The following is a 14,258-nucleotide window of genomic DNA, read 5'->3' as shown; positions in this document are numbered from 1 at the left end:
TTTTTTCTTAAACTAAAACTAAATTCTAAAAATCCTAAATTATCATATAGAACTAAACTAATTTATAAAAGTGCAAATTAACTCTCAATAACAATTAACACACAATTAAATAGCAATTACGATAAAATCACACAATTTGGAAATTAAATGCTAAAAATGCAACATATATTATTTTTATGATTTTTTGTTCTTGTAAAAACAAACTTAATTGCTCCTAATTGTAGAATCAAATCCTAAATGCAAATGCGACATATTTTTGTGTTTTTGTATTAATTTAACAAATAAACATGCATGGACAAATACAAATAATTATCAAAAATGCCACGAAAATTCTCAAAATTGCACACAAAGGAAAATTGTTTTATTTTAAATTTTTGGGAGTAATTCTCTCATAGGGTAAAAATCACGTGCTTACAATCAGTCCACCAGGAATATAGCTATACCATTACGAAAAGAAAGGCATTTCTCGGGCGTAAACGAGCATTTGAAATTGTATACGGTAATTAGGATAAGTCATTTGCATCTCTGCCAAAGTACATGGCCGCACTGCAGCTCTTTAACCCCGAGACAGTTGTTGAATGGAAGCTTGAGCAGAGTCCGGGAACACCAGAATACATATTCAATTAAAGTGTTCTGGGTGTTTAAGCCAGCAATTGATGGTTTTTTGCATTGCCGGCCTGTAATATCCATAGACAGAACTCATGTCTATGGAAAGTACGATATCAAGCTATTGATAGTCGTAGCAGTGGATGCTAATGGACAGATATTTCCTCTAGCTTTTGATGTTTGTGCCAATGAAAGCACAGAGACGTGGACGATGTTTTTGAACCACCTGAAAGAGCACGTTGTCAAACAGCGTTCAGGTATCTGTCTAATATCTGATCGGCACGGTGGTATATTAAGTTCTGTGGAGAACTTGCCTGCATGGCAAGAACCTTATGCATACCACCGTTGCTGTGTGAGGCACTTTAAGGCCAATTTCCAGAAGGCACATCCCAACAAGGATCTACATGATTTGATATGAATGGCAGCAACAGACCACCAACAACATAAATTCCGGAGGCATATGGATTCTATCAGGCAAGAAGACGAGGCAGCCTATCGTTGGTTAATGCGACATGACCCTGAAAAGTGGACGTTGCATGCGGATGGTGGCAGACGATGGGGAATTCTTACTACAAATGTGTCAGATTCCTTCAACGGGTTATTAAAGTCAGCAAATGGAAAGTGTGCGTCTCCGGTCGCCAGCGCTCAATCAAGGCCGTGATCAAAGCATAGTCGAGCTGTATCCGGCCAATCCTAATAATCCTATATAATCCCATTTCCTCCAGGTAATGGACCACGCAGGGATGTAGAACGCGAGGAGGACTCAAAAACTCCCACAATAGATCCACTCTCCTAGCCCGGAAAGTCTGTGTAAGCAACTGTCCGTCCCATATATACTCGGATCTATGTTGGGGCTGTAGGGCTAATAGATCCAACGTCCGAGGGCCGGGATATATAGTCGCGTCCATGTCGTCAACTGTAAACTATCATTAAGCTATCATTAATAATTATGTGTTTTTATTATAATTTAAATTCATATTTTTTAATAACTTAATTGTACAAATTATATATATATATATATATATATATATATATATATATATATATGTGTGTGTGTGTGTGTGTGTGTTTATTATAATTTAAATTATTATTTTTTAATAACTTAATTGTACAAATTATATATATATATATATATATATGTGTGTGTGTGTTTATTATAATTTAAATTATTATTTTTAATAACTTAATTGTACAAATTATATATATATATATATAATGTATTTTTATTATAATTTAAATTCATATTTTTTAATAACTTAATTGTACAAATTACTAATTATGTGTGTTGATTCAATTATTAACTTAATTGTACAAAGTTTGCATTTTCAAATACCAGTATAAGATACTTAAACAAAAAGAATTCTAAGCTAAAATACTACACATTACTACGCTACAAGGCTCTAAATTTTACTACGCTATAAGGGTCTACGTTTTACTACGCTAAAAAGGTCTGGATTTTACTACGCTAAAAAATAATCTAAACTAAGCATAAACAATAAATAAATTTAATTGCAAATAAAATACAAAACTGAATAAAAAAACATATATATAAATCAGGATATTAACAGACAAATTTATTTTACTAATTTATATTTTATTAGAAAACACTAATATTAAATTCTGATAAATTTAACATGCTAGTTTCGAAAAAAAAAAAACCGAAATAGAACACATACAAATCAAATAATATACATTATTATAAATGTTTCTACTTAAAATAAATCGATTTAGAATTTTGGCAAAACAAAAAGATTGAAATTTTGACTTCGGAATTGTGAATCAACAATAGCACGAAACTCTACTCGAATGTGAGACCATTTTTCTTCGAGTTTTATGTGTCGGGGGGACCCAAATTTTTTTTTTTTTTTACAGAAACAGGCAGAATCGGGGGGACCAAGAAGTGGGGAAGAGTTTTTAAAAAATGGGGGATGGATGGAATCGGAGAAGAAGACGGAGGGGTATAAAAAATCAATGTATAGCGCCACAATGCATGACGCTATACATTAATGCGCTATGTATAGCGCCAGGTATTGTGGCGCTATACCTGGCCATGTCAGTTTTTACAGTATAGTGCCACAATACATGACGCTATACATTAATGGTTCCGTTGATGTTATATGTATAGCGCCAGGTATTGTGGCGCTATATATAAAAATGTAACTTTTTTTTTACCATCTATTTGTGTAGTTTGAGTAAAAAAAACCACATTTTGGTTCCGGACTCCAAAAAAAAGTATTGTCTAACACTATATATATTGTTGATTATTTTGGAATTCTTTTACACCGCACAATTTAGATAACTCGACCTCATATTAGGTCATGTCAAACGACCAAATAATTTATGACAGAGCCAGCATTGACAGCGATTTCTTATACTTGTCCACTAGTAATGTATTCACTCCGTCCCAATTTATTTATGTGAAAATCATTCCTTTTAATTTGTTCAAAAAGAATATCATCATTTTAAATTTAAAAATAATTTAATTTAAAAGTTCTCATTTATCCCTAATAAAATAATTTGTAGTCACACAAGTAATTTAGGTTTATTTTAAATCACTAATTTCAAAAGTTTTTATTTCTTTTTTAAACTTTGTGCCGAGTCATATGTTACCATATAAATAGGAATGGAGGGAGTAAGACTTATCAAATAGTGTGAAGGGAGAATATTGATTTTCATTTCTTCTAAGCAAAAATATAGATCAAAGAAGAAAACTATGGTGTAATTTATTGAAGCTTTTTACTGAGAAGCTTTGACGAAGTTGTCCATTGCCTTGACACTGCCACCCATATTTTATGGTAAGAGCGCTGCTTCAACATTCCACCTACTCGTTTGTGTACTTCATTACTTATAACCTATCTCGAGTGGTTAGCATTGAATCCATTATATTAATATAAAATTATGGGTTCATAAATACTATTTAGTATAATTTTAGTAATTCCTTTACATATATTTTTATGCTTTGCATCGAAATTTTTTGAGTTCAGATGAACCCGAAACCATTACATTGGATCCGCCCCTGAAAGACAAAGGGTCACCGGACCTTGTAAAATTCGACAGAAATCTTGTATATGTATATATATCTTGAAAATAATTAATTTAAAGCACTTGACACCCTAAACACTAAAAGCCTTTAGAGGATACTAATTCTGTAGAGAATATTATCCCTTCGCGTTAAAATCCTAGGTCCGCCTCTGCTGAAAGAGATGCCTTCTCCATAGTGATATCGTCCATCTAAAATAGATTTTACATCTATGTAGGCTGACAGAATAAGAAATTTTTTACACTGGCTGGTTACAATGAGTTCACTACAGACAATCACCGGTGTAATTGTATGTCACTTTGACCTGATTACTTAAAAAAATTCTATATTGTCAGTGCAAAAAAGTTAAGCTCATAGGAAATACTCTCAAATATTTGAGATCATATTAATTATCTTTAGCAACCAGTTACAACACATAACAATACAAGTTATTGAGCAAGAGTGTAAATGCAAGAAAACAAAAAAACTCCTAATTCTTGGATAATCACTGTACAATGAGCAAGAAAAGGCATGCCCATCTTCCTGAAGGCATACAGTTTTCCATCAAACTTTTGAAACTCAGCTTCCGAGTTTTTGCTGAGAACTTAACTAGATAACTAAAATAACTAAACAGAAGCTACATTCGACTCCGAGCTATCGATAACCTTTTCATATCCAACTAATGGCCACTGGACTACCAACTACATGCTTGCCATCTGACCACTCGATTCTACCAAACACATTCGTAGTTGATGGAGTTGAAGGAGCAGTGAAAGTCACAGTATATGACTTCTGCTCGTTCACACGAGTAAAAACCAATGTTTCAGGCTCAACCGAGACTTTTACTGAGTTGCTTGATGAAAAAACAGTACTAACTTTGTATGTTCCTGCTGGTCCAACATTAGTAAGCGTTCGTGTATATTTAACGGAGCTAGAACTGCTTCCACTGCCTGCAGTCATTTGTTCTAGAAAAACAACAGCAAATGAAGGGTAATTCAAATCAGTGACACTGTATTTCTTACTTGTTTCACAGTTGTAGTTTCTTCTAGCAATGCTATTAATCTGGATTGATGTGTAGTTCAAGGCACAGAGGAAATTCAGATAATCATCAGCCCTCAAGTCGTAAACAAGTCCGGGGTTTAGTGCTGCAACAGGGTCTACATGTCCTGCACCATGATCAAATGGTGTGGATGGCTTTCCCGTCGAGACATCTTGGAGTGCACCGCCGTTCTTGTACACTGTATAAGCCGTGGTCATAAGAGCCGAGCGAATAGCCGCTGGACTCCAATCGGGGTGCGCTCCTTTAAGCAAAGCAGCCAAACCACTCACGTGCGGGCAAGACATAGACGTGCCCGAGATAATGTTGAACCCGACACGTCTCGTGTCCTCGGCCAACCCTGTTGGTCCAACACCACCTGTCCACCCTGCGAGAATGTTAACACCTGGTGCTATGATGTCCGGTTTGAGAATTTCCTGCGTGATTGAGTTTGGTCCTCTGGAGCTAAATGCAGCAACCACTGGTGATGGTTTGATCCCCACCTTAGTTCCCTCGAAAAGAATTGTAGCGGTTGGATTAGGATCCGAGGTTAAGTATTTCTTGATTGCTTCCCCTGTCGTCTGACCAACTGTCGTTGCTGGAAGCAAATGGGCATCAGCCACCAGCTCATCCCCGTTGGCGGCAGTGTTAGCCAAAACCATACCGACCCCACCAGCTTCTTTTACCACAGAACCTTTTTGGACCCTGGGATTTATCCCGCGGTCACATAGAACAATTTTCCCTTTAACCTTCTCAGGAATCAAGGTACCCGTCATGCAAAGATTTCCATTTGTAGTATTACTAGCATTACCAGCGTACACAAACGGAAGCATTTTACTCAGCGACAAATCCCCTTTGTAAAGTGAAACACCAGAGAAATTCTTACCATTGCCAAGGCTTACATATGCAGGAAAATCACGGTCCAATGTTCCTGCACCCACAGTAGTTATCCACGGCGCTACATTGGACAAACTATAGGGACCAGGACCAGCGTTACCTGCAGAGCAACAACAACAATTACGTCTCAATCCCAAGCAAGTTAGAATCGGCAATATGAATGAATCTTCATTGTTAATGTCGCTCAGTTTTAAACTAGTCTGGTCTAGTATAAAATAAAATGTAATAATTAAGAAGTACTAGAAGTTCTTCATATTTTCCGACTAGCATAATTACCTGCAGAGCAAGAGACTAGAATCCCTTTCTCCATAGCAGCAAATGCTCCAATTGCGACGCTATCTCTATAATAATCTGAATTGCCACCACCAAGTGACAAAGAAAGCACATTCACATTATCATCAATTGCTTTGTCCATAGCTGCTAATATATCAGAACTAAAACAACCACCAATCCAGCAAACTTTGTACACAGCAACTCTAGCGCGAGTTGCCATTCCACGAGCAGTTCCAGAAGCATAACCAAAGAGACTAGCGCCCTGAACAATTGAACCAGCTGCAGTAGTAGCAGTGTGTGTTCCATGTCCGTCATCGTCCCTCGCAGATTTCGACTCTTTGGATACATCAACTGGACCCAAAGTGGTCTCATAACCTTTCGAGAAGTACCTATCAACAGACATAATATGATTAAGTAATTAAAAGTATATCTTATCTCTAATAGTTTTAGCTTTTAGATAAGTTGAGCACAACAGTGGCAGAGCCATGATATTTTTTATTTTTTTTTAAAATAATTCTAACAAGGAAATTCAAAAAAGTACAAACCTGTATTATCAATGGGATACACCAATTTACATACACAAAAATAATTCATTTTTAGCTTATTTGTACAGTACAACTCTGATGAATGGGATTTAACTAAACCCTCTTCAACACACTTAGCTATGCCAAAAGGGAGCCCCGTGCACTAAGCTCCCGCTATACCATAGCAGTATCCGGGTAAGGACCGGACCACAAAAGGTTTATTGTATACAGCCTTACCGTGCATTTCAGCAAGAGGCTGGTTTCACGATTCGAACCCGTGACCTTCCGATCATATGGGAGCAGCTTTACCAGTTACCACTTAGTTATGCAACTAATCAGACAACTCAACATGGTATCAAACCAAGCAAAAAATCCCAGATTCAAATTTCACTGCCAACTAGAAAAATCATAAAATTAATCAGACCAACATGCGAGAGGACGAGTTTAACATATAATAACAACTGCTACGTCCCAGTCCCAAAAAAGTTGAAGTAAGCAATATGAATCCTCGCGACCACAATTTGAGATATAATATAATTAACTAACTTAAAAATGTCTTGTCTCTAACCGCATAAACTTTTAGAAAAGTTTTACCTTGCACCAATTAATTTCCTATTGCAATTTGAAGAACTGAAATTGGTACCAGATTCACACTCTCCTTTCCAAGAATCAGGAACAGGTCCAAGTCCAGTATCATCAAAACTCTTACTTTCTGGCCAAACTCCAGTATCAAGAACCCCAACAATCACATCACTCATAGCATTTGATTCTGGGAAAAAATCAGCACTTCGATCAAGACCCAGAAAAGATGGTGTTCTTGTCGTGTGAAGTTCATATTTCATCTCCGGCAAAACAGACAGAATCCCACTTTGTCTCTCAAGTGATTCTGCTTCTTGAACAGTCAGTCTTGCTGAGAAACCATGTACAACGTTGTTGTAAACATACAACATTTCTGCTGAATCAGAAACTGATTTTAGTGATGAATCATACCAGTGTTTATGGTTTTCAAAACTCTCCGGCATTTGGGATTTTGCCACGTGTACTATGTAAGTACTCTTCTTATTACTACTACTTCCTATTGTTGCTACTGATAAATGGCATAGACATAGAAGAAGAAGAACAAGAACTACTAGCATTGTAAATCTTGACATTTTTTGGGGGGGTTGCTGTGTTTTTGCAAATCTTGACGTTGTTTTTGCTATGTAAATATATAGGATGAGAAAGAAGAGTAAATATGAAGTGTGAAAACAAAGAAAAGAAGAGTGATGGGAGTGAAGATGGGGACGGTGGTTCTTGTTTGTTACTGCGAATGATTGTGTTTTCAAACAAAAAGTTTCAAAGTTCCAGCCTTGCAAAAAAAAAAGTGACATACAAGAAAAAGAAAAAAAGAAAGAAACAAAGAAACATTTCACATTCACAGGAGACATTTGTTTTCTTAACACAATCGATTAAGGTGTCGTTTGGAAAGCAAGTTATGTTTGAGATTATTGGGATTAGTTATGTTGGAGTTATGCTCGAATTAGCTTATTTGAGTATTATTTTTTATTGATTGTTTGATATGTTGTATTAATTTTGTAATTGTCAATTTTATTGTTATATTCAGGAATAATTTATCCTACGATTATTATTCCATCTTTTATCAAGCAAAAATTATTTCGATACTATTTGTAATTCTCCCATAATTAATACAATCAAACAAAGAATAAAGGAATACTAAATTTTTATGTCAGGATTATTTTTGTTTATCCATCGTACGAACGATCTCCTAAGAGAAATAATTAATTTCGAAATTAAATTTAAAAAGATTTTATCCCATATTTGGTTGGGAAAAAATTATGGTATAATTTATTTCGGAATTAATTATTCCCGAATTGTAATATTTTTTTATCCTCGTAAAAAAATAGAATAATTAATCTCAAAATAACTAATTAATTATTTAGGATAACTTGTTTCAAACCAAACAATCCTTAACACCATACAATAGACATCCTCAAAAGACTCACTTTATGTATAGCAGTAGTCACTCACTCAGTGCTAATTGCTTTATATTTTCTTTATTATCTTTCACTTTACCTCTTTGTGTAAGAAAACTCAGAAAAAGAGAAGTACACTACCATACAACCTTATAAATTTCTCCAATTAGTAAGAGTTGTATAGTGGATGTTGTTGTGATTATCAATATCAAATAAATTTGGAATATGGAGATAGTTCACGGGTTTTTAATTTGGGAGTTCCCAAAGGTGGATAGTAGGTGAGACGTGGAAGTTTTATTATCCAACCAACTCTTTTCATTGTCTCCCTCCTTTTCTAATTATTTTGACAGCTCAGTTTATAATGATACTCACCTGCACTAATTTATGTGACATTTATCTTTTTAATTTTACAAAATAAATAATATCATCATATATTTTGCAACGCATAATTTTAAAGATTAATATTTCGTACTCAACTAAATAGATCATTAATTTAGTTAGTATTCTCCGTTAATATTGTTCATAAATTTAAAAAGATTGATTCCATTATTAAAAAAAATATTGAAAACTCATTTGAAATTATCACGGTAGTTTGTTGATTAACTCACACCGTACTTTGCAGAGAAGAAAACAGACAAGGTTCGGCGTAGTACCATATAAATAGCAAGTGGTGACTGTTTCAATCTTTGATTGCGGACTTAAATTTTCTCATATTGTTGGTACTGTTTTGTTTTGCGTTAACGTTTTTTCCATAGTTTATACATTATTGCCTTTTTTAAATAAATAATATAACTATGCTTCTTTGAGCCGAGAGTATATTAAAAATCTATCTTTACAAAATACATACACATTATTCTTCGTATACTTTACTTGTGAAATTATATTAGGTTTTTTATTGTTAATGAGAAATTAAATTATATAGTTTCAATCTTTTTAAAGTTCTTAATATTAAATTTATTATATATTTTAAAATTATAATTATTTCAAACCTATTAATTTTTTTAATTTTAATAAATATTTACACATAAATATATAGTACTTCATATTTTTAATATATAATTCATTTTAAAGTTCTAAATTATACTTCCTATATAGTTTAAATAAAAAAGATTCAATAAGTATAAATTTAATTGATTTTAAAATCATAATTTACTAAAATATTTAAATTATATTTCTATTCAATATAAAATTTATTTTTATAGAATAAAAAGTCAATCAACATTTCCCATAGAGGTTTTGTGCTTTTATAATATAGATTTAGGCTTTTACAATGTAATATGATTAAATATGCTATCAAATAATTATTTTGATTGTTTCATTAAACATGGATTTATTATATTATATGACTAAAATAAGAATTTTTTAAATGCACATTTGATTGTTTCTAGCTAAAACAACTTAATGCTGACGCTATTGTAATAAAAAGGTTTAATTTAATATGTGATTTCATGTCGTCATACTTTCATTAATTAGATATCAATTCAAAGCACCGAATAAAATGTTCTCATCTATTTTCAATTAGTATAATATATATAAGGTAAAATATTTATGTATTTTTTCTTACCTAGTTTAATAAGGAAAGATTTAATATGCAAAGTTTTAATTGATTTTAACGTCCTAAATATTAGGAAAGTGCTTGAATTACAATTTTATTCATTATGAAAGGTATTTTAAAGAGGTAAAAAATGCGAACGACATTTCCCTAAGGGCATTCGTGCTTTTAATATAGTGTATATGTATATATATATATATATATATAGAGAGAGAGAGAGAGAGTATAGATAAATTAAGAGACAAAGGATGCACGTGAAGCCGTATGTGGCCAATATTAGTATTCTAATTCTAATTAACATGACTAATATCACTATTAACTAGTATGTCTTTAATGATGACAACACTGGTTTAAGATGTCACTTTGTTCCCCTAATATTTAGTACAATATAGATTCTCAAATTAAAATGTACCTTAGGCAACTGGATATTTGGAACACTACGAGCCCGTTTGGCTATAGTGTTTGGCCATAAAATTTTCAATTTTCACTTGTAGATGAATTTTGAAATTTTTCGAAAATTTGAAAAATTTCAAAAAGTTATTTTTAAAAATTTTCACTCAGATCACTCACAAAAATTCAAAAACAATCCAAATTTATATTCATATCCAAACACAACTCTAATTTTCAAATATCATTATCACTGGATTTTTTTTTTTTTTTGAAGTTTTACAATTCTTATGTCCAAACGCCCACTACATCAAAGCCATCTTCATCACTGTCGGACAAAGTTAGATTAGGTAAATCTTAACTGCGTTTGATGTTTACATTAAGCTGATACTAATAACATATTATGGTTCTTCATCATACTCTTTTATCATCTAATCATATTAATTAATATATATTTTTAATTTATTAATTACTTAATTGTGATAAAGTACATCAACTTGGTTTAAACATCATGTGCGTAATACAATTTTATTGTTAGACTATCTGTCTATATTAGCAGTCTTACAAAAAAATTTATATACTTAAAAATACAAATAACTTTAATTATAAAAAATATGAAGTAATTTTAGTTATAAGTATAAAAGTTTTGAACCATTTGCCAAAATGACTGATATTATTTAGGATTAGTGGGAGTACCATTTTCGGCCGTGGGAACAATTTTGCCTTTTCCAGTCTTTGGGGCCATGAAATAAGAGCTAGTGTGATAGTTTTGCAGAGAAATTATTACTATTATTTTTATTTAAAAAAAAATAAACTTTGATCTAGGCTGGATTTCGGGAAGGATATGCAGTACAAACGTATAACCGGTTTGGCGAAACTTCTAAAATTAATTAATTATTTTAAAAAGTACTATTTTGTTTCAAAAATATTTTTTTTAAAAGTACATTGGTTAATTAATTTGAGAGGAACAATAGTGTTTGACCAAATTTAAATAGTGCTTCTAAGTATATTTTTCTCAAAAGTATTTTTGGGGATAAACTACTTTTTTTCCCCAAAATTTTGCTTCTGCTAAAAAATATATATATTTTTCCTTCTAAAAGATTGGTCAAACATCTTAATTTTGTAAAAAAAATACTTTTGAATGGCTATTAATTAACAATTGTACTGATCTAAGAACATACTATCCCTGTTATTTACCTTAAAAGTTAAACCATTTCCGTTTAGATGCTTAATTTATATCTTTACTATATTAAAAGTACGAAACCTCTTGGCGAAATATTGTTCGCCTTTTTTTTTAACCATTTTATGTTCGTACTAGACAAAGTAGTTATTTGATTATTTTCCTAAAATTTAGGACATAGTCGTTTAATACCTTTCCTAATATTTAAGACTTAAATTATTTTTTAATATTTAGGACTTCTAAATCAAGTAAAATTTCTATATAGAATTCTTTTTTATTTTAATTATGTAACATACTATATTTGCAACTAAAAAAAAAGAAGGTAATTACGCATAATACATAAAAATCCAATTTTTATGTTAAAAAACTTTTTAAAAATATTGCAAAATCATTGTTACCAAAAAAATATATATATTGCAAATTCAACTTAGTTCTAGGGTACATAGGAAAAAAGAAATTAGAAAAATCCAAAGAGAGAAAAAAAGAGTGATTAAAAAGGGGATGTTTCATAACTAACAAGTTTAAACAACGAATGCAAACTCACATTAGGATAGTTTCGAACAATTTGTATTCCTTTTAAGTTTAGGAATTTTTTTGGCGAAATACATAATAAAGCGCACTTTTAAGTTGTCTCCAACGATTATTTAAACATCTCAACTTGGGCCTTTTTCATTTAAACGTCTCGCGTGACTAAAAAGTGAACTCAATAAACACCCGACTTCACCAGCCCCCGTCACGTGTGTTACACCTCCGAATTCGTGCGTGTGTAAGTAATTCCAACGGTAATGTAACAATTTTTTTTGTAAAATTCCAAAAAAAAAACCTTAATGAACTCCCTAATTTAAATTCCCAAACCCAACCCTAAAAATTTGTTTCACTTCTCTCACCTCTCGAGCTGCGTATATCTTCTTCCTTCCTAGCAAAGCAAGAAAATTTCTTTTCTTCTCTCTCTCTACTTCTTCTATTTTAATGGAGCCTGTTGTTAATTGCAAATGCGGCCAAATTGCTCCTTTAAAATTTTCGTGGTAACCATTTAATCCGGGTAGAAGATTCTATGGTTGTAGATTTGGAAAAGCTGTCGATAGTGGATGCGATTTTTCCGTTGGTATGATGTTGAATTGTCCGAACACTATACCAAAGTCATGTATGGATTATTAAAGAGGGTAAAAATTCATGAAGAAGAAAAGTCGAAGTTGATGAAGAAACAAAGAATTTTGGTGTGGTTGCTTGTAATTGTAATTGTGACTTGGTGTCACGATCCCAAAACCAACCCGGTCGTGATGGTGCCTATCATGGAACTAGGCCCGCCGACACATTCCCAAAACAGTTCAACATTTCATTAAAAACTTAATAACAACCTTTTTCAACTGAAATTCCATATAAGATATAAAATCGAAAATCAAAATGCGGAAAATAAAAGTCCGACCACGGGTATCACTAAGTCATGAGCAATATTACAATTTTTCCGAAACATAACAAGACCAAAATAATCTGAAAGTAGCCAAAATATACTAGAAGGAAGATAAAGAAGGAAAAAGGCGGGACTGCCAACGTCAGACAACTATCTTGCTATCTCCGATGAAATTCGCGTCCGGAATAGTCAACAGGAACCTAAAATAGCTAGATGTGCACACTTAGCACAAGAATTGTGGGAGGAGTATGTGCTTAAGGCGGTGGGCCCATATCAAGTGTTAATTCGCGTGCTTGAGGCATAAGCTTCCAAAGACATGAGTCCACACATAAATTCAAGAACATCAGAAGAGTGTTTCCATTTTTACCTAACCTCTATTTGGCCAGTAAAAACAAAACTGATTGATAAAGAGAAAGATTCAAAAATGATAAATTCATCAATTTTACCTTTTGAATCATTCATTCTCTGAACTATGTTGGAAGTCTTGATTTCTAGAATTTTAAAGCAATCGAGATTTTTTAACTTATATAAATTATTTACTTATTTGAATATTGTAACATGACCATAATTCTTTTTATATCATAAAATAACTATAATTCATTTGATACTATCTTTAAATTCTTTAATTATCTGCTCAAATAATATTTTTCACTTTATTAAGTCTTTTATAGTATTTTAAAATAATACTTAACTATCAAAACAAATAACAAACAAATAATTAAGAATACAGAAGAGAACGATAGAGGGAGGTAGAGAAAGAAATAAGACAATCAGATAAGTCATATTTTTTCATTTATCGAGCCAACTAAATAGGATTAAATATTCATTATTTGTAGGAATTTATATTTATATATTTATTTTATAATACAAACATATTATTTAATAATATTTACGCAATTTTTTAAAAAGTTCTATACTCGCTACATAGGTACACGCGCAAAGCGCGTACTGTAAGATTAATCCAGTTAAAAGTTTATAAAGCTTAGTTGTCAAGAATTATTGAAATTAGATAGTAAAACGTACAAGTATTAATCTTCTAGTTTCAAAATTGAACAGGCGAATTATTTCTTTTAGCACTCGTTTTTTATCTTATAGTTAGCTTTCTCTTTCTATATAAGTTATGAACATTTATATGTATTTAATTTTAGTTGGTGCTATTCTTGACTTTTGAACAACCTAAGGTTGTAATTTAGGAAAAGGAGAGACACTTCAGAGATATTTGTCCAGATATCTCAACATACAAGATAATGAACCTTCCATAGTATTGTCACATTACCATACCATAAAATATTTTCCAAAGGGAAAAAGACTTCCCTCACGTTCCTTATAATTATATTAACTTTTAATTGAATTCATATTACATGCTAATAATTTATATTATATTATTAATTTTTAAGACT

The 14,258-nt window shown here is 32.1% G+C and overlaps 1 protein-coding gene across 1 annotated transcript; it reads right to left on the bottom strand.

Moving 5' to 3' along the window:
- Positions 1-4,007: 4,007 nt before the first annotated feature.
- LOC104221610 (subtilisin-like protease SBT1.7) lies at positions 4,008-7,747 on the bottom strand. The gene is made up of 3 exons (XM_009772690.2): positions 6,950-7,747; positions 5,835-6,220; positions 4,008-5,658 (listed from the first exon to the last, which is right to left on the bottom strand). Exons 1-3 carry the CDS (start codon positions 7,723-7,725, stop codon positions 4,295-4,297), a joined length of 2,526 nt encoding a protein of 841 aa, XP_009770992.2. The 5' UTR covers positions 7,726-7,747; the 3' UTR covers positions 4,008-4,294.
- Between the last annotated feature and the right edge of the window lie 6,511 nt (positions 7,748-14,258).

Source organism: Nicotiana sylvestris, chromosome 9 (genome assembly GCF_000393655.2).
Source record: "Nicotiana sylvestris chromosome 9, ASM39365v2, whole genome shotgun sequence".
Classification (NCBI taxonomy): Eukaryota; Viridiplantae; Streptophyta; class Magnoliopsida; order Solanales; family Solanaceae; genus Nicotiana; species Nicotiana sylvestris.
This window is presented reverse-complemented; position numbering and strand designations above follow the sequence as displayed.